Source organism: Chlorocebus sabaeus, chromosome 13 (assembly GCF_047675955.1).
Source record: "Chlorocebus sabaeus isolate Y175 chromosome 13, mChlSab1.0.hap1, whole genome shotgun sequence".
In the NCBI taxonomy this organism is placed as follows: Eukaryota; Metazoa; Chordata; class Mammalia; order Primates; family Cercopithecidae; genus Chlorocebus; species Chlorocebus sabaeus.
In genome coordinates this window covers 32,722,653-32,748,257 of record NC_132916.1, presented here as the reverse complement: position 1 = coordinate 32,748,257, position 25,605 = coordinate 32,722,653, and the positions used below count along the sequence as shown (strand labels likewise).

General features: G+C 39.8%; 1 protein-coding gene across 9 annotated transcripts in view; it reads right to left on the bottom strand.

Moving 5' to 3' along the window:
• Positions 1-25,605, bottom strand: part of AFG1L (AFG1 like ATPase) — a 247,255-nt gene that overhangs the window by 5,625 nt on the left and 216,025 nt on the right. For 8 of the 9 annotated variants that reach the window (XM_073022389.1, XM_073022390.1, XM_073022391.1 and 5 more), the window contains one exon: positions 1,940-2,080. The exons of the other annotated variant lie outside the window; for it this stretch is intronic. In XM_073022389.1, the coding sequence (XP_072878490.1) occupies positions 1,940-2,080 (141 nt within the window). The remainder of the gene's footprint in view (positions 1-1,939; positions 2,081-25,605) is intronic. 9 annotated transcript variants of the gene reach the window in all.

Sequence of the window (25,605 nt, the reverse complement as noted above, 5' to 3'; positions counted from 1 at the left end):
GCCTCCCCTCAGCTTCTGTGTCAGAGCCACACTTGCTGCCTTTCACACTCGGCCCATCCCGGAGCCGTTGCTGCAAACTCCCCATGCTGGTTACCCCTTTCATTCTGTGCATAGAGTTTAGCCCTCGCTCTTCTCAGCATTTATAGGAAGCACCTGAGAAACATGGGAACATGCAGTTCCTGGCCCCATGCCTGGTACTCATTTGCTGGGGTGGGGATGGGTGAGCTCTGGAATCTGGATTTTTAAGTAGGCCAGATGGTTCTGCCACAGGTGGCCCTCAGAGGATTTCCCACCCCATAGATCAGTGCACTCTCCCTGCTAGACTTTCACAGCACCATATGCCTCCTTCTCTAAGAGGTCATCCCAAAGTGGTGATTTTACATTGAGTTCTGTGGACATCTGAATCACCTTTCTCTGGTATTAGGCTATCTAAGCTCTTTGAAGGCAGGCACCATCTAGTTTCACTTGCCACTGAATTTCTAGTGTTTGGCATGATGAAGTTTACAGAATGAATGAGCAAATGAAACATTAAATTATCACCTCTCCCTCCCAGCAGATTCTGTGGCTTATCTCCTTCCCACAAAGTCCTTCAATTTAGAATCACTGCTCTAATTCTGTGCAAAGAATAGGGAGAAAAAAGTGTATCTAATGGTAAAATAATATTTAAATTAACTCTAATTTCAAAATGTACTTTTGCTATGAATCTATATTTACAGATACATTCTATTAATAGCTCACCTTTGAGAGCATACCATATGCCAGACAACATTCTTTGTGCTTTACACGCTCATTTAATATTCACAACAACTTCATAAGTACCATTATTATCTGCTTTTTCTAGAAAAGGCAGTTGAAGCTCAGAGAGATTAAGATGGTCTCTAGGATAGACAGCCTGACCCCAGGGCCCACTCTTGAACCACTAGGCTATGCTCCTTTAATGAATGGGCGATGGCTTGGCAATTCACGCTAAAACATATGGATTAAAAATAAACAAACAACAAGATGGAATAATGCTAGCTACTGGGGTTTCTGGGTCATAGGGAGAGAGAGAGAGTTTCAGTATTCAGAAGGGTCCTCTAGTCATCTACTCATTTGTTTTCTTCTCCTCCTTCTCCTCCTTCCCCTCCTCCTTCCTCCTTCCTCCTTCCTCTTCCTCCTCCTCCTTCTCCTTCTCCTACTCCTACTTCTTCTTCTTTTTTTTTTTGAGAGATATGGCCTCACTCTGTCACCCAGGCTGGACGGCTGGAGTGCAGTGGCATGATCATGACTCACTACTGTAACCTTGAACTCCTGGGCTTAAGCAATCCTCCCACCTCAGCCTCCCAACTAGGCAGGATGACAGGCCCACACCGCCACACCCAGCTAATTTTCTTATTTTTTGTAGAGCTAGGATTTTGCTATGCTGTCCAGGCTGGTCTTGAACTCCTGGCCTCAAGCGATCCTCCCTTGGCCTCCCAAAGTGCTGGGATGATAGGCATGAGCCATCATACCTGGCTTGCTCATGCATTATTCTATCAGTGCAATCATTTATTCATGCAACAAATACTTATTGAACATTCAGTCTATGCAAGACATTGTGTTTCAGAATGTGATAGATGAAGCATATAAGCTGCTTGGTAGAATGATGCAATCATTCACACAGCAGAGCGTCTTGTGATGGGAGCTTTACTATAGTACTACTGCTGCTTTACTGATAGTGCTTATACAGCATTCAGCTTGTGCCAAATGTTTTAAATGCTTTACATGGATTTGCCTTTTTAGTCATCACAACAACACTCAGAAGTAAATAATATTATCATCCCCAATTCACACATGAAGGAATGGAGGCACAAAGAGGTGAAGTAAGTGATAGAAGTACATTAAGTCAGGATTCCAGCCCAGGCGATCTGGCTCCACAATACAAAGTGTTTAGTTTTAAGAAAATGTACTACATCCTTACCTTGAGATCATAAAAGTTATCGATGAGAGTTATGAATCTTCGACCTTGAGTCCTGTTTGCCAGAGTAAATTGCGGAATGTTTCGTAAAAATATTGTATCAAAATTCTTTGATAGTTCCAAATAGTCACTGGCTCCAAGTGGCTATGATTAAAATGAAATAAAGAAAATTTAAAAATAAATCAATTCTGGTTGCCTTTGGATTGGTTTAGTGTGAAAACACCTCTTTCTTGTCACGGTGTGATCTAGGCGGTAGCTTTGGGTAACTTGACCAAATGGGGCAGTGTTTTCAGAGTAGGCTAAGGACACAGAAAACGTACACTGTGTTGCCTTAATAGTGATGTAAAAAAGGGGTAAGAGAGAAGACAAGAGTGTAGTGGGGAGTTAAAGAATATCTGTAGCCACAGCCTTAGCTGGTAGTCTTTAGGTCTCTCTCCAAATTTTTATTTCTATGACATCACTTTAAATATGTCCTAATAAATCCTTCCCGTGACTCAACTGCAAACTGCCAGTATTGGTCAATGGAGCTATTTGACAACGGCATGCTGAAGATTATACCGCCATTTTGAAATAAAGACTGTGCGTCAGTATGAAAATCATCAGAAATTATTTTTAGTTTAATTTAAGGTACAATTATTCAACTGCAACACTGCTAACCTCTGCAGGAAATACTGAAGGGCTTAAGTGAGCAGGAGCAGATGAGAGCCCCAGAATAACTGGAGGCAGGGCACTGCCTCTTGATACGAGGAGCATTTGGGACTCAAGGTCCACAATATTATTCATAAAAGTGCCACCTACAGATGTAAAGCACTTGTTTCTGAAACATGAATTTAACTCCTGAACATTAGGAACACGATCTGCAAACACATTATTTGGGGTTAGGAACACTCCCAGGAAATGTTACCTCTGCTCATTTTAAGCTGCCTGTGGATGACTGTACTCTGTGAGCAGCAAACCATGAGCAAATGTTGGGAGAGTGTTTCTGGCCCCGCTGGAGTCGGGAGAAGGCAGAGACCGAGTGGCCCAGGAGCTGCTCTGAAGTCCCTCTGGAAGCTTCTGGGTCACCCTGACCGACCTCTAGGACACAGGTGGCTGAGCCTCCTCAGTTTCTGGCAGAATCCATCATTACTCCTCCCTGTCCAGAAATGTCTATCTCATTTGGGAAATCCTTTGCATGAAACTTCTTTCAGAAATGTTGATAAGGCGATATTCCTGGGAGAATTAGGAAACTGTGAGGAGGAGAGTCATTCTCACCTTTGTCCATTCACTTAAGCCTACCACTGTCCTACCAACCAGCTGAAATCAGTTATGCTCAGGAAAGAAGAATTTGCATGGAGGTATGGGGAGGTACAAGTGGGAGGTACAAGTAAATCCAGAGAGTTAGGTTCTGGAGAAATGGTTCCCTACATAGAGAGCAGTTCTAAGAAGGATGCAGCAATTATGGGACCTAGGCAATGGGCACAAAACCAGAGACAAAGAACACCAAGAATGACCCGAGTCCTTTGGAAATGTGCTGACCGTGCCCCTTCCTCCCATCTCTTCTCACCAACCAGATAACAAATGGTGGCCAGGAGGAGGCAACCTCCGCCCTTCCCATTTTCCTTCCCTGGCTGGAGAGCCTCTACCTCCAGACCCTGTGCCTGGCCTTAGCTGAGACAAGCTGGAGGGTTCCAGTGTGCTGTGGGTTTTTCTGGGAGTGGGGTGGGGTTGGTTTAAACTTGCTTCTCTTCCAAGAGAATCCTGCTATTGAGCCCAATACAGACCAGAAGCACGTGTTAATAGAGAAGCTGGGAGTGGGGGCTCTGAAAGGCCTGGATCTGACTCCTCAGTTGCTACTTATCAACTGGGTGCCACTGGCAAGTTACATCATCTTCCTGTTCCTTAGTTTTCTCATTTGTAAAATGGGGATTTGATTCCTATCTGACAGAATTGTGAGGATTAAATAAAATAATACATGCAAAGCATTTAGCACAGTGCCTGAGGCATACATTAGTATTCAAACCATCTTAGTGACTTTTATTTTTATTATTTTGAGCTCAAATGATTGGGCTCAGTACAAATGAATTGAGTATATCATTCTCAAGAGGAATCCAAGACCCTAAATCAGCCTTTGTGCACTTGTCTGTCTTGGGAGTCACAGCAGGCACCAGAGGAGACTGTGGAATCACCAAATAGTGAAAACAATCCCCGAAAAGGAGAGAAGGGAGGGCAAAATACAGTGTCTTTTTGTAAAAAGGAAAACTCATACATTAAGACTCTCATGCTCTGAAGGTACACTACTTTTTTTGAGCTCAGTTAGGATTTAGTGTCTCATCTTTTGTAAACCAGAAAGTATATGTAAAAAAATGTAAAACCTCATATTAGGTATGTAGTTATGTATAATTAAGCTCACTCTTTATGCATGGATGTGATTTCTATCAGAATAACTACATGCCCAAGGAAAATCATTATCAGAAGTGCACTGAAGTGCCTAGGGCAACTGAAAATCAGAATTTTGCCCATTCAGCTATTTCACAAATTATATACCTTTGGCAGTAGGTTCTGCATTTGCCATTATATTAGCAACTATTCCTTCCCCTCATATCCCTAAAACAATTACATGCTCATTCACATAAAGAAAACAAAGCTCAATAGAGTTATCTGTCTCCTTTCAAGACAACCATCATTGGGCAAATGTGGAATTATTGTTTAATACGTTCAGTTTAGGATGAGGAAAAGTCCTCGAGGTAGACAGTGTTGATCACTGTACAACGATATGAATGTACTTAATGCCTCTGAACTGTACACTTAGAATTAGTTAAAATGGTCAATTTTATGTTATATAGTATTTTACTACAATAAAAAAAAAGTCATTCAAACAAAGAGAGGTTATTCGTTGCCAAAGAGATCTCTCTCAATTTAAGCCATGAAGAGATAGCAATGTTACTTTTTTCTTTAAAAACATGAGAAAGAAGAATGAAATGTAGTAATCAAAGAAGGAAGTTTCCCGCCCGCCCTCAAAAAAAAAATGAGGTCCAATAAGAATAGGACTAATTTAAAATAATGACATTTTGGTTTTTAATAAATTCATGGGTAAGCATATTTTTAAAAAGAAAAGTTCAAAAAAGTAAAAAATAAAAAAGAAAATAATAAATAGGAAAGATAAACAAGAAAAACAATTCAGTTGGCTCTCCATATCTGTGGGTTCCACATCTGCAGATCCAACCAACTGCTGATCAAAATATTTGAAAAAAAAAAAACCACAAAAACCAACACAAATATTAACAAGCAATACATTATAACAACTATTTACATAGCATTTACATTGCACTAGGTATTATAAATAATCTGGAGATAATTAAAGTATAGCAGAGGAAGCCAGGCCCAGTGGCTCACGCCTGTAATTCCAGCACTTTGGGAAGCTGAGGTGGGTAGATCACTTGAGCTCAGGAGTTGGAGACCAGTTTGGGCAACATAGTGAAACCCCATCTCTACAAAAGATACACAAAGTTAGTCAGGTGTGGTGGTATGTGCCTGTGGTTGCACCTATTCAGGAGGCTGAGGTGGGAGGATTGCTTGAGCCTGGGAGTCTGAGTTTGCAGTGAACTGAGATCACCACCATTGCACTCGAGCCTGGTCGTCTGAGACCTTGTCTCAGAAACAAACAAAAAATACGGGAGGATGTGCATGGGTTATGTGCAAATACTACTCCATTTTATATCAGGGACTTCAGGATCTGCAGATTTGGTGTCTGTGGAAGGTCCTGGAACCAATTACCCATGGATACAGAGGGGTGACTGTACTTTAAAGTAAACCAGTCAAAATCCATGACACAGCCCAGGTCAATATGCTCCCATTTAGAGCATGTCTTAATTTTAGCAATTTTTTCCCATGTAGGGATGATGATTAGCGTGTTGTCAGTATTTTTCTCCATAAATGTCAGACAATATCAAGTACATCTACCTATGTATATTGCATCTGCTCCATTCCCTTTCTCTTCTCCTTCTGATACTTTAAACGAACCTAGGTTAAATGTCATACTCTCCTTTTATCCTTTATTTTGTATATTTCTTTATTACTTCTCCATGATTCATTTTGGATAGTTTTTCTGATCCACTGTGCTTCTCCTTAGCTGTGTTTAATCTGCTCTTAAGCTCATCCCTTGAGCCCTTAATTTTGGTTACTGAACTTTGTAGCTCTAGAATTTCCACTGATTCTTTTTCAAGGTTCAGATGTCTCTTTTTGTTATCTCTAGATCTCTTCTGAAGCATAGTTCCAAGTCCATTTTTTTTTTAAAAAAAAGCTCTTTGAATATGTAAGTCTAGTTGTTTAAAATATGGACTCATAATTCAAATATCTGGAGTTCCTAATTTTATTGTCTGCTGTTTTTGTTTGTTCTCATTCACAGTGTCTTGTCTCCTCATATGCCTGGTTATCTTTGTACATCCTGGATTTTACCACTGAAAAAAAATACATACAGAAAAAAATCTGGCCGGGCACAGTGGCTCACGCTTGTAATCCCAGCACTTTGAGAGGCTGAGGTAGGTGGATCACAAGGTCAAGAGTTCAAGACCAGCCTGGCCAAGATGGTGAAACCCCGTCTCTACTAAAAATACAAAAATTAGCCGAGCGTGGTGGCAGGTGCCTGCAATCCCAGCTACTCAGGAGGCTGAGGCAGGAGAATCGCTTGAACCCAGTGGGTGGAGGTTGCAGGGAGCTGAGATCGTGCCATTGCACTCCAGCCTGGGTGACACAGTGAGACTCCATCTCAAAAAAAAAAAAAATATCCAAGCTCAGGGCTTGAGGTTTTCTAAGTATTCAGCTGAAAATCTGGCTGAAGTCTATGAGAGGGCTGGCTTATTTCTGCTTCATGCTAATTCCTAGGTGCAGTCCTTCAGGACTTCAGGATGAAATCTACTCAGGACTTTATCCAAAATTGGGGAGACAGGCAGTTAAATAGGTTCCCATCCATGGATGGCCTTGGTCTCTGACTTTTGTCCCACTAACACAACAAGGCTGCCAAAAGCTCAGCTCAGCTCACCTCATTTTGAAAACAAGATTGCTTAGTACATACCAATATCCATGTTTTTCTCTTCTTTCTGGGCACACAGATAGACTATGGGCACCCTTCATTTTATTGTGCTTCATTTTACTGCATAAATTCTGAAGATACTTTTGTTTTGTTTACAAATTGAAGATTTGTGGCAACTCTGCATCAAGCAAGTTTGTTGGTGACATTTTTCCAACAGCATGTGCTCACTTCATGTCTCTGTGTCACAATATGTCACACTTTTTCATTATTATTATATCTGGTATGGTGATCTGGGATCAGTGATCTTCCATGTTACTGTTGTAATTGCTTTGGGGTGCCACGAACCACACCCTTATAACATGGTGGACTTAATTGATGCATTTTGTGTGTTCTGACTGCTCCACCACTGGCTGTTCCCCCATCTTTCTTCCTCTCCTCAGGCTTCCCTATTCCCTGAGATACAACAATATTAAAATTAGGTCAATTAATGACACTACAGTGGCCTCTGTGCTCAAGTGAAAGGAAGAGTCGTACATCTCTCATATAAAAGCTAAAGCTAGAAATGATCATGCTTAGTGGGGAAGGCATGTCAAAAGTCAAGACAGAAGCTAGGCCTCCTGAGCCAGTTAGCCAAGTTGTGAATGAAAAGGAAAATTTCTTGAAGGAAATAAAAAGTGCTACTCCAGTGAACACACAAACGATAAGAAAGTAAAAAAGCATTATTGTTGATTTGGGGAAAGTCTGAGTGGTCTAGATAGAAGATCAGACCAGCCACAATGCTTCCTTAAGCCAAAGCCTAACACAGAGCAAGGCCCTGACTCTCCTCAATTACACGAAGATTGAGAGAGGTGAGGAAGTTGCAGAAGAAAAATTGGAAACTAGCAGACGTTGGTTCATGAGGTTTAAGGAAAGAAGTCATCTCGATAATGAAAGTTCATGGTGAAACAGCAAGTGCTGATGTAGAAGCTGCAGCAAGATCTAGTTAAGATCATTCATGAAGGTGGCTACACTAAACAACAGATTTTCAATGCAGATGAATCAGAAGAAGATGCCCCTGTGACTTTCATAGCTAGAGGGAAGTCAATGCCTGGCTTCAAAGCTTCAAAAGGATAGACTGACTCTCTTGCTAGGGGCTAATGCAACTGGTGACTTTAAGTTGAAGCCAATGCTCATTTACCATTTTGAAAATCCTAGAGCCCTTAAGAATGATGCTAAATCCACTCTGCCTGTGCCCTAAAAATGGAACAACAAAGCCTGGATGACAGCACATCTTTTTATAGCATGGTTTACTATGTATTTTAAGCCCCCTTTAATAGCTACTGCTCAGAGAAAATAGACTTCTTTCAAAAGATTACTGCTCATTGACAATGCACTTGGTCACCCAAGAGCTCTGGTGGAACTGTACAAAGAGATGAATGTTGTTTTCATGACTGTTAACACAACATCCATTCTGCAGCTGATGGATTAAGAAGTAATTTTGACTTTCAAGTCTAATTATTTAAGAAATACATTTTGGAAGGCCATAGCTGCCACATATAGTGATTCCTTTGATGGATCTGGGCTAAGTTAATTGAAAACTTTCTGGAAAGGATTCATCATTCTACACACCATGAAGAACATTAGTGCTTCATGGGGAGGAGGTCAAAATATCAACATTAACAGGAGTTTGGAAGAAGAGGACTCCAAGCCTCATGGATGACTTGGAGAGGTTCAAGAGGAAGTAATTGCAGATGTGGTGGAAATAGTGAGAGAACTAGAATTAGAAGTGGAACCTGAAGATATGGCTGAATTGCTGCAATCTCATGATCAAACTTGAACTGATAAAGAGTTGCTTCTTACGGATGACAAAGAAAGTGGTTTCTTGAGATGGAATCTACTCCTGGTGAAGATGGTGTGAACACTGTTGAAATGATAACAAAGGATTTAGACTATTATATAAACTTAGCTGTTAAAGTGGCAGGGGTTGAGAGGAGTGACTCCAATTTCAAAAGAAGTTCTGCTGTGAGTAGATGCTATCAAACAGCATCACTTGCTACAAAGAAATCTTTTGTAAAAGCAAGAGTCCGTTGTACAGCAAAGTTCATTGTCTTATTTTAAGAAATTGTCACAGTCATCCTAACCTTCAGTAATCACTACTGTGATCAGTCAACAGTCATCAACATTGAGGCAAGAGGTTGGGCATGGTGGTTCACACCTATAATCCCAGCACTTTGGGAGGCCAAGGCAGGCGGATCACTTGAGGCCAGGAGTTTGAGACCAGCCTGGCCAACATGGGGAAACCCTGTCTCTACTAAATATACAAAACCAGGCCAGGCACGGTGGCTCATGCCTATAATCCCAGCACTTTGGGAGGCTGAGGTGAGTGGATCACCTGAGGTAGGGAGTTCGAGACCAGCCTGATAAACAGGGAGAAACCCTGTCTCTACTAAAAATACAAAAATAGCCGGGTGTGGTGGCATGTGTCTGTAATCCCAGCTACTCAGGAGGCCGAGGCAGAAGAATCACTTAAACCCAGGAGGCAGAGGTTGTGGTGAGCCAAGATTGCGCCATTGCACTCCAGCCTGGGCAACAAGAGCAAAACTCCATCTCAAAAAACAAACAAACAAAAACAAAACAAAACAAAACCAGGCATGGTGGCTGCACCTGTAATCTCAGCTACTCAGGAGGCTAAGGCAAGAGAATCGCTTGAACCTGGGAGGCAGAGGTTGCAGTGAGCCAAGATCGTGCCGTTGCACTCCAGCCTGGGCCACAGAGTGAGACTCTGTCTGGGTAAAAAGAAACAAAACAAAACATTGAGGCAAGAAAAGCCTATACCAGTAAAAACATTACAGCTAACTGAAGGCTCAAATGATTGTTAGCATTTTTTAGTAATAAAGCATTTTTAAATTAAGGTATGTATTTTTTTGACATAATGCTATTGCACACTTAATAGACTACAGTATAAACATAGCTTTTATATGTACTGGAAAACCAAAAAATTCCTGCGACTCATCGGTTCCAGTGGTCTGGAACCAAGCAGCAATATCTCCAAGGTATGTCTGTATTAATGCCTCCCTTGGATTTAAGTGTGGCTGTGTGATCAAGTTCAGACCAGGGAATGAGAGAGACAGTAATATGATCACTTCAAGGTCTAGCCCATAAAAACATTCTACACAGAATCTTCCTTCTTTTCCTCATCTGTGGCTGAAGAGAGAGGACTCTAAGGACTTAAAGGAGAGATGAAGTTTGGGTCCATGAAGGACTGCATGGAGCTACATTTCCTTGTCAGCCTGCATTGGATGGTAATATGTTCAAGAAATACACGCTTATTTATTAACCCTCTAATTTGGGGGTTATTTGTTGTAGCAGTTAGCCTATCCCACTGCTAATTTCATCTAGCTTTCTTCATTGCCCTAACAAAAAAGGTGGTGCAAATTACAGAGAGTCGACCATTACTGAAAATATAAAACTTCTTAATATTTCCTTGTATGAATGAGGATTCTTGTTTACGCAGATAGTAACTATCAAAAATTTCTCTTCGGCTGGGCGCAGTAGCTCACGTCTGTAATTCCAGCACTTTGGGAGGTCAAGGCAGGCAGATCACGGGGTCAGGAGTTTGAGACCAGCCTGGCCAACATGGTGAAACCCCGTCTACAAAACCCCGGGCATGGTGGTGTGTGCCTGTAATTTCAGCTACTTGGGAGGCTGAGGCAGGAGAATCGCTTGAACCCAGGAGGCGGAGGTTGCGGTGAACAGAGATCACGCCATCACACTCCAGCCTGGGCGACAGAAAAAAAAAAAAATTCTCTTCAAAGTAGGCAAAAAACATGAACAGACACCTCTTGAAACAAGAAATACAAGTGGTCAACAAAGATAGGAAAAAATGCCCAACATCATTAATCATCAGAGAAATGCAAATTAAAACCACAATGAGCTACCATCTCACAAAAGTCAGAATGACTATTACTAAAAAGCCAAAAACTAGCAGATGTTGGTGAGGGATGTGGAGAAAAGGGAATGCTTATACATTGTTGGTGGGAATGCAAATTAGTTCAACCCCCATGGAAAACAGTATGAAGATTTCTCAAAGAACTAAAAATAGAACTACCATTCAACCCAGCAATCCCACTACTGGGTATCTACCCAAAGGATAGTGCAAAAAAAGACACCTGCACTCATGTTTATCAAAAAGACACCTGCATTCATGTTTATAACAGCACTATTCACAACAACAAAGGCATGGAAGCAATCTAAGTGTCCATCAATGGTGGACTGGATAAAGAAAATGTGTGTGTGTGTGTACACACACACATATGTACACACACACACGTACCATGGAATACTACACAGCCATAAAAAGAATGAAATCATGTTCTTTGCAGCAACATGGATGCAGCTGGAGGCCATTATCCTAAGCAAATTAACAAAGAAACAGAAAATAAAATACTGCATGTTCTCACTTGTAAACGAGAGCTAAACAATGGGTACACATGGACATAAAGATGGAAAAAATAGACACTGGGGACCCCAAAAGCAGGAGCAAGAGAAAGGGGCAAGGGTTGGAAAAATTACCTATTGGTCACTATGTTCACTATTCAGATGACAAGCACCCTAGCAGCCCAAATTCCAGCATTATACAATACACTCATGTGACAAACCTGTGCATATACCCCCTGAATCTATTATTATTTTTTTAAATTCCTCTTCAAATTTTCTTCAGATTTTTTCTGGGGGAGGGAGGAGGACTGGATCTACTCTTTTGCCCAGACTGGAGTGAGTGCAGTGGTGTGATCTCAGCTCACTGCAGCCTTGACCTCCTGGACTCAAGCGATCCTCCTACCTTAGCCTCCAAGTAGCTGGAACTACAGGTGCACTCCACCTACTAATGGAGCCCAGCTAATTTTTTTTTTTTTTTTTTTTTTTGGTAGAGATGAGGTCTTGCTATGCTGCCAAGGCTGGTCTCAAAATCTTAGGCTCAAGCAATCCCAAACACCTTGGCCTCCCAAAGGACTGGGATTACAGGCATGCACAACCATGCCTGGCCTGGATTATCATTTTAAAAGTCTTAATCAGGAATTGCATTTATCCCATTTCAAGTATCAAAACTGACTTTTAAAAAGTTATGTTTATGGGCTGGGCATGGTGGCTCATACCTGTAATCCCAACACTTTGGGAGGCTGAGGTTGGTGGATTTCTTGAGCTCAGGAGTTTGAGACCAGCCCGGGTAAGATAGCAAAACCTAATCTCTAAAAATAATACAAAAATTAGCCATGTGTAGTGGCATGTGCCTGTAGTCCCAGCTACTTGGGAGGCTGAAGTGAGAGGATGGCTTGAACCCAGGAGGCAGAGGTTACAGTGAACCAAGATGGCGCCACTGTACTCCAGCCTGGGCGACAGAGCAAGAATTTGTCTCAAGAAAAAAAAAAAGGTTGTGTTTATGCAGGGAAGTTTCTCATTACAAATTTGAAAACATTTTGATAGTTTTATTCAAATTCAATATTTCATATATATATATATATTTTTTGAAACAGAGTCTCACTCTGTCACCTGGGCTGGAGTGCAGTGGCACAATCTTGGCTCACTGCAGTCTCCGCCTCCTGGGTTCAAGCGATTCTCCTGCCTCAGCCTTCCAAGTAGCTGGGATTACAGGTGCATGCCACATGCCTAGCTAATTTTTCTATTTTTAGTAGAGACAGGGTTTCACCATGTTGGTCAGGCTGGTCTTGAACTCCTGATCTCAGGTGATCTGCCTGCCTCGGCCTCCCAAAGTGCTGGGATTACAGGCATGAACCACCATGCCCGGCCGATATATTTCAAAATATATTTGTAAGTTTATTTTTCTTCTCATCATCATATAATATACAGAAATATAATGAATGTTTTCACCAAACTACATATCGATGCTGCCAAATCATCTTATACAACCCTGTGTATCCCACAAAGGACATCACTTTTGATGTGTGACATCTTGATCAATGTGACCAATACTGATTTAAATACAAATGTTGCCTTTTGTTCCCAAGCATTCATTATTTTAAAATGTTTGGGTTATTTAAAGATGTTTACTTGGATTAACTAAAAACTTCTCTAGAACTAAATTACAATAATTGAAAATCCATTGGAGAATTGAAGCAGGCCTATGTGGGGCGGGGGTCATCTGATTATAGTAATGGCTGCAATTGTTCTTGCCTCCTTGTCCATATCCTTTGGATTGCAACTTTCTAGCTCTTGCATTGAGACATGGAGTCTATTCTTTACCATGGCTCAACTCTTTACCACGGCCAACAGAATGAAGCAAAAGTCACAGCTTTCAAGTTCTGAACTTAGGTCTCAAGAGGCTTTGCATGCTTCTGTTCACTCTTTTGCAATACCTTGGCTAGCCTGCTGGAGGAGGAGAGAACACAAGAAGATTGCCAAAAATTGCCAAATTTTGCCAAAAATTGCCAAAGCCAAGAGAGCATCCTAGGTTAGCATACAGCCAGCTGGCCCCACACAGATGAGAAGAGCCTAGCCCAGAGCAGCAAACTGACTGCAGAGGCACACATGAACCCAACAGAGATCCAAAGAACGCCCCCATAGCCTGTAGACTAGAGGGTAATAACAGATGCTTATTGTTACTCAGTTTATGTCATTGAATTTTGGGGTGATTTATTATGCAGCAAGAGCTAATGAAAACACTATACTTGCTACAGAGATTTACTAGTGAAAGCTTTTATTTTAAGTCATTAGCAAGTCCAGCCACTCTAGAAAAATGTGATCCAGCTTTTATAGTTAAAAATTAGTTTTGCATAATTGATAAGTATGTTTAAACACATATATCACCATTTATTTTGTTTATTTTTATAATCAATTTTGGAATTTTTATGGTATAATATGAAACTTATTTCTAGAAATAAAACTTATGATTTACTGTATACAAGAACTAGAAGGAAAAAGTTGGAAAATTTTGTGGTATCGTTTTAGAATACAAGAAGACATGGACCCAATCAAATACAAGCGGAGAACTGCAGGGAGAGAGCAAATGATATGAAAAAGGAATTAAGTGAGACAAAGATTGACTACAATAAAACTAAAATTGTAACAGCATTCCAACATAAAAAAATGAATATAGAATTTGAATAGACAATTCATGGAACAAAGAATATAGTAAGTAAAAGAGGCTAATAAACAAATGAAAAAAATAGTCAAGCTCAGTAGTAATAAATAAATTCTTATTTCAAAGAAATAAGAATGTTATATCATTTTTCAAATAGCAATCTGGCAATGAAAAATAAATTATGCAATTTGATGCCAGCAAACATGTAATGCAGCGTCCATTGCTGCTGGAAGATCAAATTGGTTTAGTTGTTCCTGAAAACAGTTTGTTGGGTTGTAGTAAGAGCCCTAAAAAAAAGTTATAAACTTATACCAGTCATTTCACTTCTAGAAATCAATCAGGAGAAAGTGATCAGAAATTCAACTAAAGGTTATACGTAAGGTTATGTATAACTACGTCACCAAAAAGCGACTTTAATATCTAAAAACAGAAGAATGGTTCAATAAATTAAGGCACATTGATATAATAAAATAATATGTTGTCAACAAATAATGATGTCCATGAAAAATATTTTATGATACAGAAACATGCCATGATTAAAAAAAGTGAAAAAGCATAATGCAAAATTATATATTTGTTTTGCCCAAAATATATATGCAGAAAATAGCATAAGTAAATATATTTAAAATGTTAGTTGTTATTTCTAAATGGTTGGAGTGAAAGACTTAGAGGTATGTTTAATAATCTTCACTTTTTTTTTGGTTTATCAGTATTTTTCAAAGGAGAAAGAAGAAAAATGATTATGACAAAAAAGAGTAAAACCAAAATAATGATGTAGAAAAACAACATTAAAGATCTTTATTAATCGCAAAGTATATTCTCTGTGTTTTTATTTTTCAGCTATTTCATCCCCTGCGTCTTCCCTAATGTTATAATACATCATGAATATGTAAAATATGCAACACAAAGCATATACTAAAGACCTTGAGGAACTACAGCGCCATTTAAATTTGCTGTTGTCACCCTCATTTACATCATTGTACAAGACAGGGAGTCCTATTCACCTCAGTGTCCCCAGCACCTAGCACAGACTAGGGAACAGAGTTTTGCATAATACATAATTAATGAATAAATAAAGACACTATCACCAAGTCTTCAAAATCAATTATAATTATCGAATGCTTAATAAATATGAGGCATTGTATTAAATCCTACAAGAACTTTGCAAAACACAGGGAAAAGACATTTCTCTACTCCTTTGACCACACTAACATACAACTAAATTATGTGCACAGTATATCTATGGCAGTTGCAAATATTTATACTTTTGTTTTGCATTAGTTGATCCTCCTGTGTAACTAAACCATAGCATAATACACTTTTTGAAACCATAATTAGTATTGTGAATTCATGCATTGTGCCCTATGAATAATTAAAGCATACGATTACTTTGAGTACTAAATGGCACTTCAGTTAGTAGCATCCTTGAGTATGTTATTCTAGCTCAAAATTCAAGTAGGATTATCTAAGGCTGATTTTCTTATGATAGATAATGATGACATTCTCCATCTTTCCACCTGAACAATTAAAAAGTTTAATAGTCTTTGATGTGGCTGGTTATCTGAATAATTTTCTTAACAGGAACAATTAAAATCCACTTATTCGATGGTTTGTGCAGTCTCCACTATTGTTTCAAACTCTGTTTCTGTGGAAACCTGATGAAAACTTAAAGAACTGTAAATCTATAATGAGTTTGCAAAATGTTTTCCTTAATTACCAAGAGTATACAGCTGGACTATATGTAGCCCAGTTTCTCTAACAAACTTAAAAATAAAGAGCTTGGGCTGGGCGCGGTGGCTCAAGCCTGTAATCCCAGCACTTTGGGAGGCCGAGACGGGCGGATCACGAGGTCAGATGATCGAGACCATCCTGGCTAACACGGTGAAACCCCATCTCTACTAAAAAAATACAAAAAACTAGCCAGACGAGGTGGCGGGCGCCTGTAGTCCCAGCTACTTGGGGAGGCTGAGGCAGGAGAATGGCGTAAACCCGGGAGGCGGAGCTTGCAGTGAGCTGAGATCAGGCCACTGCACTCCAGCCTGGGCGACAGAGCGAGACTCCGTCTCAAACAAACAAACAAAAAATAAATAAAGAGCTTGCCCGCTGTCTTTTTTCTCCTATATGTGAAATGGCCCAGTTGTCTGCTTTGGTATTGACCCTGGCGCCAGAAGTGGGAATTTTCTCAATGCCACACCAATGTGGAATGCACAATCATTACCATGAGACCACCTTCTGCCCTCCAATGATCCACTTCACTTCAGTATACCTAAATGAGCTGTCAGCTTGAGTTTCTTTTTTCTCTGCTTCACTAATGCTTGCTCTGCTACCATTATTTCAGCTGAAGTAGGACGATTATGATTTCGAGCTCTATCTAGATTACACGGTCCTAAGAGTTACTCTTTATCTGTATAGACTACTCCTTATAAACCCTTTGTAGGAATACGCTGATAGCTCTTCATTAAACAAACATGCGTGGCATCCTACTTTAATTACATGGCAATGACAATACTTCATATCTTAAAGAGAAGTACCTTTTAATAGAAAAATGCTTGAATGGAATTAGGGTGAATGTATCCTTTTCAAAACAAACTGAAAATACCATATTAATTCATGTTAAGACTATTTTTATGTGCCAGATTCCAAAATAATAAATATAATAATTAGAAAAATAAGGCTGGGCATGGTGGCTCACGCTTGTAATTCCAACACTTTGGGAGGCCAAGGTGGGCGGATCACTTGAGGTCAGGAGTTGGAGACCAGCCTGGTCAACATGGTGAAACCCCATTTCTACTAAAAATACAAAAAAAATTTTGCTGGGCATGGTGGTGCCCACCTGTAATCCGAGCTACTCGTGAGGCTAAGGCAGGGGAATCACTGGAACCTGGGAGGTTCAGGTTGCGGTGAGCTGAGGTGGCACCACTGCACTCTAGCCTGGGTGACAGAGCAAGACTCTGCCTAAAAAAAAAGAAAAGAAAAGAAAAGAAAAAAAGCAGAGCACTGAAATGTGTGTATTTGCAGAGTAAATAATTTCCCAAGATTCATATGACACCTTAATATAAGAAATCTCATGAATATGAAGTCCAAACACCCAGCTAGGAAATATCTCACCATTCCAGAAAATATCACCAATTCTTAACACATTCTACTTCTCAGGGTGTTCTCTGGAGTACTGAGGGAAAGTTTTGCCATTTGATTTACACAGTCTCAATGGCAGGAGGCTGGTTCTACCTAAATCTGCCAGATCTTTGTTAAATTCTCTAACCCCTTTTAATGGTTAATACAGTATTTTTTTTTGCGGGGGGCAGGGGGGTGCATATTTTGCTTGTAGAAACAATGACTTAACAAAAAAATCAATGTGATTTACTTGACCAGCTTTGTGTATGTAATAAAGAGATATTCAAATTCTACAGATGTCTAATTCTGGGGATCCTGGAACTGACAATTTTCTCAAGACACAAGCCACATCAAGTCAGGTCTATCAAATCAGATCTACCATGTGAAAAGCACCATGCTGGACTCATTGGGGCAGGGGAGCAGGGGGAGCGGGAATCGAAACAATTGGCATAAAAACGGAAAACCAAAATGAAAATGTGAGGCTGGGTATGGTGACTCACACCTGTAATCCCAGCAGTTTGGGAGGCTGAGGCAGGCAGATTGATTGCTTAAGCTCGAGACTGGCCTGGCCAACATGACAAAACCCCATCTCTACCAAAATACAAAAATTAGCCAGGCACGGTGGCACAGGCCTGTAGCTACTTGGGAGGCTGACGCACAAGAATCGCCTGAACCTGAAGGGCGGAGGTTGCAGTGAGGTGAGATCATGCCACTGCACTCCAGCCTGGGTGACAGTGAGACTGTGTCTCAAAAACAAAAGAAAAGAAAAGAAAAAGAAGATGAAGTAGGAAATTGTCCTAATTAGCATGATCATCATTATTAATAAGCATCGCTAAATGTAAGCATCAATAAAACTCCAAGACAATACATAACAACTGCAAAAGCATATCCACGACATGGTAAAAATTAGTGGAACGAGTTGTACTAACCACCTGGGATTGAATGAACCAGACTATACCTTGCTAATTACCTGGCATCTGTTGTTTGGTAGACATTTAACATCTAGGAGAAGTCAAGTTGCTCCTTTTGGAAATGGGATAAACTGGGTTCGACCATACAACAGAATTAACAACAGCAAATGAGCTAGTGTAGCTCAGAGACCCCATCAGAAAGACGCCCCATATTTCTAGAGTTAGGAAGTCTTGCCTAGGTACTTTATTCAGCTTACGTTTGCAGCTTAATTGTAGTGTGAGGGGCGGTCAGAAGGCAGAGGAGCCTGTGAAGAACAAGGCTGCTGCTTCGGTTTGTGAGGCTGGAGAAGACGGGCCTTCACACACCTTGGCTCACCATGTACTGGAAGCTATCTTCACCACCAGATGATTTAGCCTGGCTCGACTCTCCTCCTAGTTCTCACAGTAGCTAAGGTTTCTGAATTAAACAAACCAGAGGTTTACGCTTTGGAGTTTATTAGATGCTGTGGGAACACTTCGGACAGCTAGGTTTTGATTCTCATGGTTCCCTTGCTAAAATTTGTTTAGCTTCAGGCCAATCCTAAGCAAATCCGATTCTAGAAAAACAGGAACAGCACAAGTGAGCTGGATAGTACATTACAGTGAGCATTTAGCCTAATAAATGAACCCACACTCTCCAGATCCAGGAACATAGTAGATAATATAACATTTTTTAAAAACATGCCATTGCAAATGTATGTCTCTGTCTCTGTCTCTCTGTCTCTCTCTCTCTCTCTCTCTCTCTGTACGTGTGTGTGTGTGTGTAATTATTTGATTGGTTAGTTTAATATTTTTAAGAAGCTTTTTGGCTTTTTGTTAAAAGGCATTTACTTTAACATGATCCTCTACTGTTAAACATGTACAATTCACCCTTTAAAGTCATAAAGAACAAAGAAAAAATTTATTGTAACTGCACTAACAGCTAGTCCTGTGAAATTATTCTGAATATTAGCAATCCAGTAGATACAAAAAAAACAAAAAACAAACAAACAAAAAACCTGGCAAGGGGAAGAAAAATAGCCCAACTGTTGCTAGAATTATTTCACAAGCTCCTTTATTAAAATAACGCTGTAACAACTCCTTCTAATTTCCTACTGGAAAAGGTATTTTCTTAGCTAGTTCAAAACAAAAGGAAATTTAAACATTATCATGAATGCCTCAGACACAGTGCTGTGATACCTGATTGTCCAGACTACAGAACGTAATAAGTGAATGTGGACAAGGCTGAAACATGTTTCCACTGCTTTTGTATTCTCTTTCTGAATATAATGATTTTAATAAGAAAGTATATAATAATGATGAAGTAATTAGTACCAGCATTATTCTACCATAATCATTGAAATCAGTACTTAATCATTAACATAATCAAGCCATCCTGATTTTACCCTCGCTAGAGGGCAGTATTTGCTACATCTCCGTGGGAGGAAAGACTTGTACATTTGTCCGGCTTTGAGATCTACCCAGAAGAAATGGGAAAGATGAGCTGCATAGTGCAAGGTCAGGTTCTAGACTCTCTGACACTGGTCTTGCATGTGCATGTGACATGAAAGGCGAACCAATGTTAACTTTTTCCTTTGGAAATCAGAGCTACGTGGCATGAAAAGAGATATTTAGGATCCCAAAATGAAAAAGGAGAAAAGGCTTTAGAATAGCTAAGAAGTTATTTTAAATTTGAGAACTGTAACTTCTGAACACATTAAAGTCTTGTAAATGCAGAGGTTTTGTTACTTTTGTTTTGCTTTTTGCTGATGTTTTTGTTTGTTTTGCTTTCTTTGTGAGAGTCCACTGGAAAGAAACGGAATTCTCTCAGGCTTGGATATTTGAAAAGCCGAATCAGAGCTGGAAAAGAAGTGGATATTGAAGAGTTGTTTTCTTCCTCCCACTTTTCTGCTTTCCAAATCATGGAAATACTCAGTTAAAAATGCTAATTCATATTCAAAAGATATTAAAAAGTGAATCAGGGCAAGACTGAATACCTCCCTGTGCTGCTGGAATAAAGGGCCAAGCCCTTCAAACTATGAGTAAGACCAATAGAATTATTTACTTCATCTTCTTGCTGAAAGACAACCTTGAATTATCTGCTGCCCACATTTTATTAAAAGATAAAAACATCCATGAAAGGCCGGAACAACATGCATCTATTCAATCTCTAAACATTTAGAACTATTTTTCTGGATCAAGCCAGATAAATAAAGAGAAACGCTTAGCTGTCAAGCATGTTTTTTGCCCTTACAGCACAGTTTCATTAAACTTTACTTTGTCATTATGTTCCCAGCTTGGATATAAGAATCTGTCAGATACAAGCATATGTCGGCAGCAGGAATGGTGCTGAGGAAATGTCTCCTGACATCTTTCAGAAGCCCATTTATGAAAGGTCCAAGTGCCAGCAAAAAATCATCACTTCTTCTGAGTAACTGGTTTGCTTTTATCTCCTAACTTACTGATTATCTTTTCCCCTCTTTGGCTGATAGAAGGCTGAGTGTTGACTTGTTTGATTTTAAGAACTACGTAGAAGTTTATGACATGGATTTATGTATATCAACTTTCTGTCTTTCAGCTTAAGTATTCATTATTTTCCCTTTGCCCTGATTTCAAAAAAATTTAATTCTGTGTGTATACGGTTGTGTGTATCTGTACACACACATATAACATACTTTTTGGAATTAGAAATCCATACTAAAATTATTCTATTTCTGTTTAAAGCTTATTTCGTCTGCTTTTAGTTAAACAGGAGGCAAAGGAGAATCAGGGAAATAAAATGTCAGTAAGAACTTCAGATAATAAATAGCAGTGCCTCTTTTGATTTTGTTAGTTACCAAGTATGTACTGAGCATCTGTCAGTAGAGAGAGATATTCTTAGAGAAGGTGGGTTTTCAACAGAGGGAAATAGCCCAGTGTAGGGAAGTAGAAATCTATTTCATGAACACGAAATTGAATGGAATTTGGCATAAAGAAGTAACCTGAGAAAGAAAGCATCCTTGGCTTTAGTAAAGCAGTGAAGGGGGAGAGTAAGAAGTGCACTGCAAAGGCTGCAGTTCGGATGATGCGACTATGTAACTATTTGGATTTATACAAGACATCATAGGGAGACAATGCAGAAAGTTCAGGAAAGAAATTGACGATACAAACATGTATGCAAGATGACTTTTATATTCCCATGTAAATAGCAATTTACAACTTACAGTTTTTCACATGTGCTAAGGCTGAAAAGCAGTAATATTAGGTTATTGATAAACTTATGACAGTGGTTTATTATATTAAGACTTTCTACTAAGTAACATCCAAACCCTAAGATGTTACTGATCTAGTAAATTACTTCTGTTTTTTGTTTGTTTGTTTGTTTTTGAGACAAAGTCTTTTGTCGCCAGGCTGGAGTGTAGTGGCATGATTTCGGCTCACTGCAACCTCTGCTTCCTGGGTTCAAGTGATTCTCCTGCTTCAGCCTCCCAAGTAGCTGGGACTAGAGGCATGTGCCACCACGCCCACCTAATTTTTGTATTTTTAGTAGAGATGGGGTTTCACCATGTTGGCCAGGATGGTCTCGATCTCTTGACCTTGTGATCCACCCACCTTGGCCTCCCAAAGTGCTGGGATTACAGGCATGAGCCACCGCGCCCAGCCTAGTACATTATTCTGTGTTTTAAAAGTCTTCAGTAAAATGGTGAGGAATCTGCATAGTTTCTCTTGTGCCTCTGATTAAACTATACTAGTCCTCTGGCTCTGTTTCCTTCCATTGATTCTAGTGAAAACATACTTTTCAATCTCACCCACATCCTCATCTCTTCCTTTTTATATGTCAGTTCAGATGATGTCATTGACTCCTTTAGGCTCCAAACTAACACACCTTTATAAATGACCTCTAGATCTTTATCTTCAGTCCTAAATTTCCAACTGTTTGTAAGTCTCGTTCTCCTACCTCTAGCATTTTGGTTTGTCTGTTAAGGGTCCTGCCATTTCTCTGGTCATCCAAACTGAAACCGTTGGAGCCCTAGGTGGCTTGTCCTCATCCCTGACCTCCTCCATGCCCAATCCTCTGATCTCTCTTCTATTTATCTTGTTTCATGCAATCTCTCAAGAATACCTGGTTCGTGCCCCTTCTCGAGGGGGCAATTAGGAGCTGAAATCCAGTCCATACTCTGTCCAGCCATGTACCCTGATGAGAGGCATGGTAGTTTGGGACTGTATTCTGGATATTGTATATGGTATGTCGTGGAGACTTGTGATTCTTTAGTATATTGATTTTTTTGTTGTTGTTGCTATGTTAGCAGGTAATTAACTTGGTTAGCCTCAAGCTTCACTCTGTCTCCTCTGTGATGCATTGCAGCGAAAATCTCCGTTCAGTTGTTTTAGCATTTGCTGTGTGTGTATATTTCATAGGTCAGTCCAAGATTTGGGCAGAGTTTATAGGAAAAAGTTCAGGCTATTCCTCTGTGGTTCTCTCCTTTCCCAGATTTCTCCTTATACTTTCCAGCTGTTATGGTCACTGATTTGCTCTTCTCTGGTTCTTCGAGCTAAAAACACAGTTTTAGACTTCTGTCTAAAAACTCTAAAAACAGAGTTTTAGACTTTAAAAACTTCTACTGAGTTTTAGACATCTGTATAAGACCAACTGTGATCTGCCCTCAGGAGAAAAACTATAAAAATGAGAAATTCACCAGTATCAATCCTTTCTTCCAAGTGTTGACTGTGCTATACTTTCTCCCTGCTTTTTATAAACAGTGCCTTTTGGATAGTTATTTTTCAGATTTTGTCCAGAATTTGCAGAGGTGATCAATAGGTAATTTGATCAAATAGGAGCTACTCTGCCATAAATGGAAGTAGAACCCTCCTGAGTCTGTAGTTCTCTGAATATACTCTGTAATCTCCAGCTCTGGTTTTTTGTTTGTTTGTTTGTTTGTTTTTCTGGAGACAGAGTCTCGCTCTGTCACTGGAGTGCAATGGCGCAATCTTGGCCTCCTGGCTACAAGTGATTCTCATGCCTCAGCCTCCTGAGTAGCTGAGATTATAGATGTGTGCCATAACACTCAGCTTTTTTTTTGTTGTTGTTGTTTTTGTTTTTTAATATATATATTTCAGTAGAGATGGGGTTTCACCATGTTGGCCAGGCTGGTCTCGAACTCCTGAGCTCAGGCAATCTGCCCGCTTTGGCCTCCCAAAGTGCAGGATTACAGGCGTGAGCCACTGCGCCCAGCCCCAACTCTTGTGTTTTTCACAGAAACACACAACTTCAGAGAAGGAAGAGATCATAAAGATGCCCCTCATGATCTCCTTTGCTTAGGAAAAACCAAACAGCTACCACCTCATACTCCCCCCAACCTTTGCACCTAGAATCTCCAACCCTCCAGCCTTCGAGGCCCAGTTCCACTTTGATCATCCATAGCATTCTGGTCATACTGATCCTGTAGTAGTAATTATAATCTGCCTCACTCACATTCTAGTGATCTATGTACTGATCTAATTTTCCCTTCTAAATTAAGACTCCATAAAAATGGAGACTCTTACTCATCTTGGTACCCACTACAGTTCCTAGAAATATGCCAGCCTTCTATTAAGTACTCTGTAAATATTTGGTGGATGATTAGGGAGAAGTGTGAGTAAAATATTAAAAGCATAGGACTGTGTCTGTTACCCTGCATAAGGGAACAAACAAATATCTAGCATGTTAGTTTATTTAACCAAGTTTCCTTCTGGAAAGAAGAACCTTCCCAAGAGGAGATACTATTTGCTGGTCCACTGGATATGTTGGTGAAAGTTACAACCTCTTCCAGCATATACTGCCCCATTAATCTTCCTCTAAAACATTATTCTATGTACCACATTCCTGCTCAAAACCTAAAATGACTCTCTCTGGATTACGGTAAGAAGACTGTTTCTCTGCCTGGTTTTGATGGTAGAATCTGTCTGAGATCTTTTTCATCTTTATTTCCCTTTCCTCTCCAACAGGCACTCTGCTCTTATTAGGCATCAGTCTGTCCCCCTGAAACACGTGATGCTTGGCTTTGGATTATGGTTGAAATACTTTTACTCCACTCATCTACATTCTGCTCGCCTTTCCAGGTCAAGGTCAATTTCCTCTTTAAATCTCCTGTCTTGTTGAAGCCTTTCCAACCCTTAGCATCCTTACTTTGAACTCCTGATACACTCATATTATGTAGTTAACTAGTGAGCACAACTCTTTAACGTAGACTGTTACAGCTACAAGGAATGACAGATCAGTATTCATCAAAACTGATGGTATAAAAATAAAATGAAATGAAATAAAAGGAATGACAGAAACGTGCTGATCACGTCATGCATTTCACAATTAGACCCAGAATGGTTAAGTGGTTAAGTGATCTGCCTAAGGCAACTCAGCTAAATAGTATCTTTTTTTGGTGGGGGGAGTCAGAGTCTTGCTATGTTGCCCAGGCTGGAGTGCCTTGACTATCCTCAGACATGATCATAACACAGGACAGCCAAGAACTCCTGTACTCAGGTGATCATCCTGCCCCAGCCTCCCAAGTAGCCTCCCAAGTGTGTGCCACAGCACCCAGCGTCAGCTAAACAGTATTTAAGTTAATGACTGGAATTGGTATCTCCTGACTCAGTTGGGCCTCTTTCTACTCTGCTTCGCTGAGTACTTGGTTCATGTTATTTCCTTCACTAAACTGTAAACTCTTTGAAAGAAACTTCTTATACACTTCTTTTATATTCCTCATGACGTAGGCATACAGATATAGAAGTACTTAAGAAATAGTTGCTGACTAGCTGGGCATGGTGGCTAATGCCTGTAATCCCAACACTTTGGGAGGCTAAGGCAGGTGGATCACCTGGGGTCAGGAGTTCAAGACCAGCCTGGCCAACATGGTGAAACCCCATCTCTACTAAAAATACTAAAATTAGCTGGGTGTGGTGAGGTGCATCTGTAATCCCTGCTATTCGGGAGGCTGAGGCACAGGAATCGCTTGAATACGGGAGGCAGAGGTTGAAGGAAGCCAAGACTGTGCCTGGGTGACAGATCAAGACTCTGTCTCAAAAAAAAAAAAAAAAAAAAAAAAAGAGAAAAAAAAAAAGAAAAAGAAATAGTTGCTGAGCACTAAGTCAATGTAGTAATCTTGGAGGGTTGGATCTTACATAGCATATATTTCTTGATTAACAATAAAAGAGAAAAGAATGAAGCAATATTTAACCCTAAAATATGTGAAAAATCTTATAATTCTTAAGATAATATGGTTCCTTCGCTTCTTTCTAGTTTTTTTTCTCAAAATCTTTTGCCTGACTCAATAATATCTTCACCAAGCCATTTTAAAAAACAAAACTAGCAATTCTAACAATTTCCAAACTTTTTTCCATAAAATATATTTCAAAGTGATAAAATGGAATATACCTGATTAAATATTCTAATTGGCAATGTAATAAGTAATTACTAATTTTGGGTCAACTGATCTAATCTGGGGGAAGGTACTATGGAAAACAGCAAGTCATACTCTATGATAGAAACAAATACTTAAGGGTTACTTGATTTAAAAAAAATTTCTGT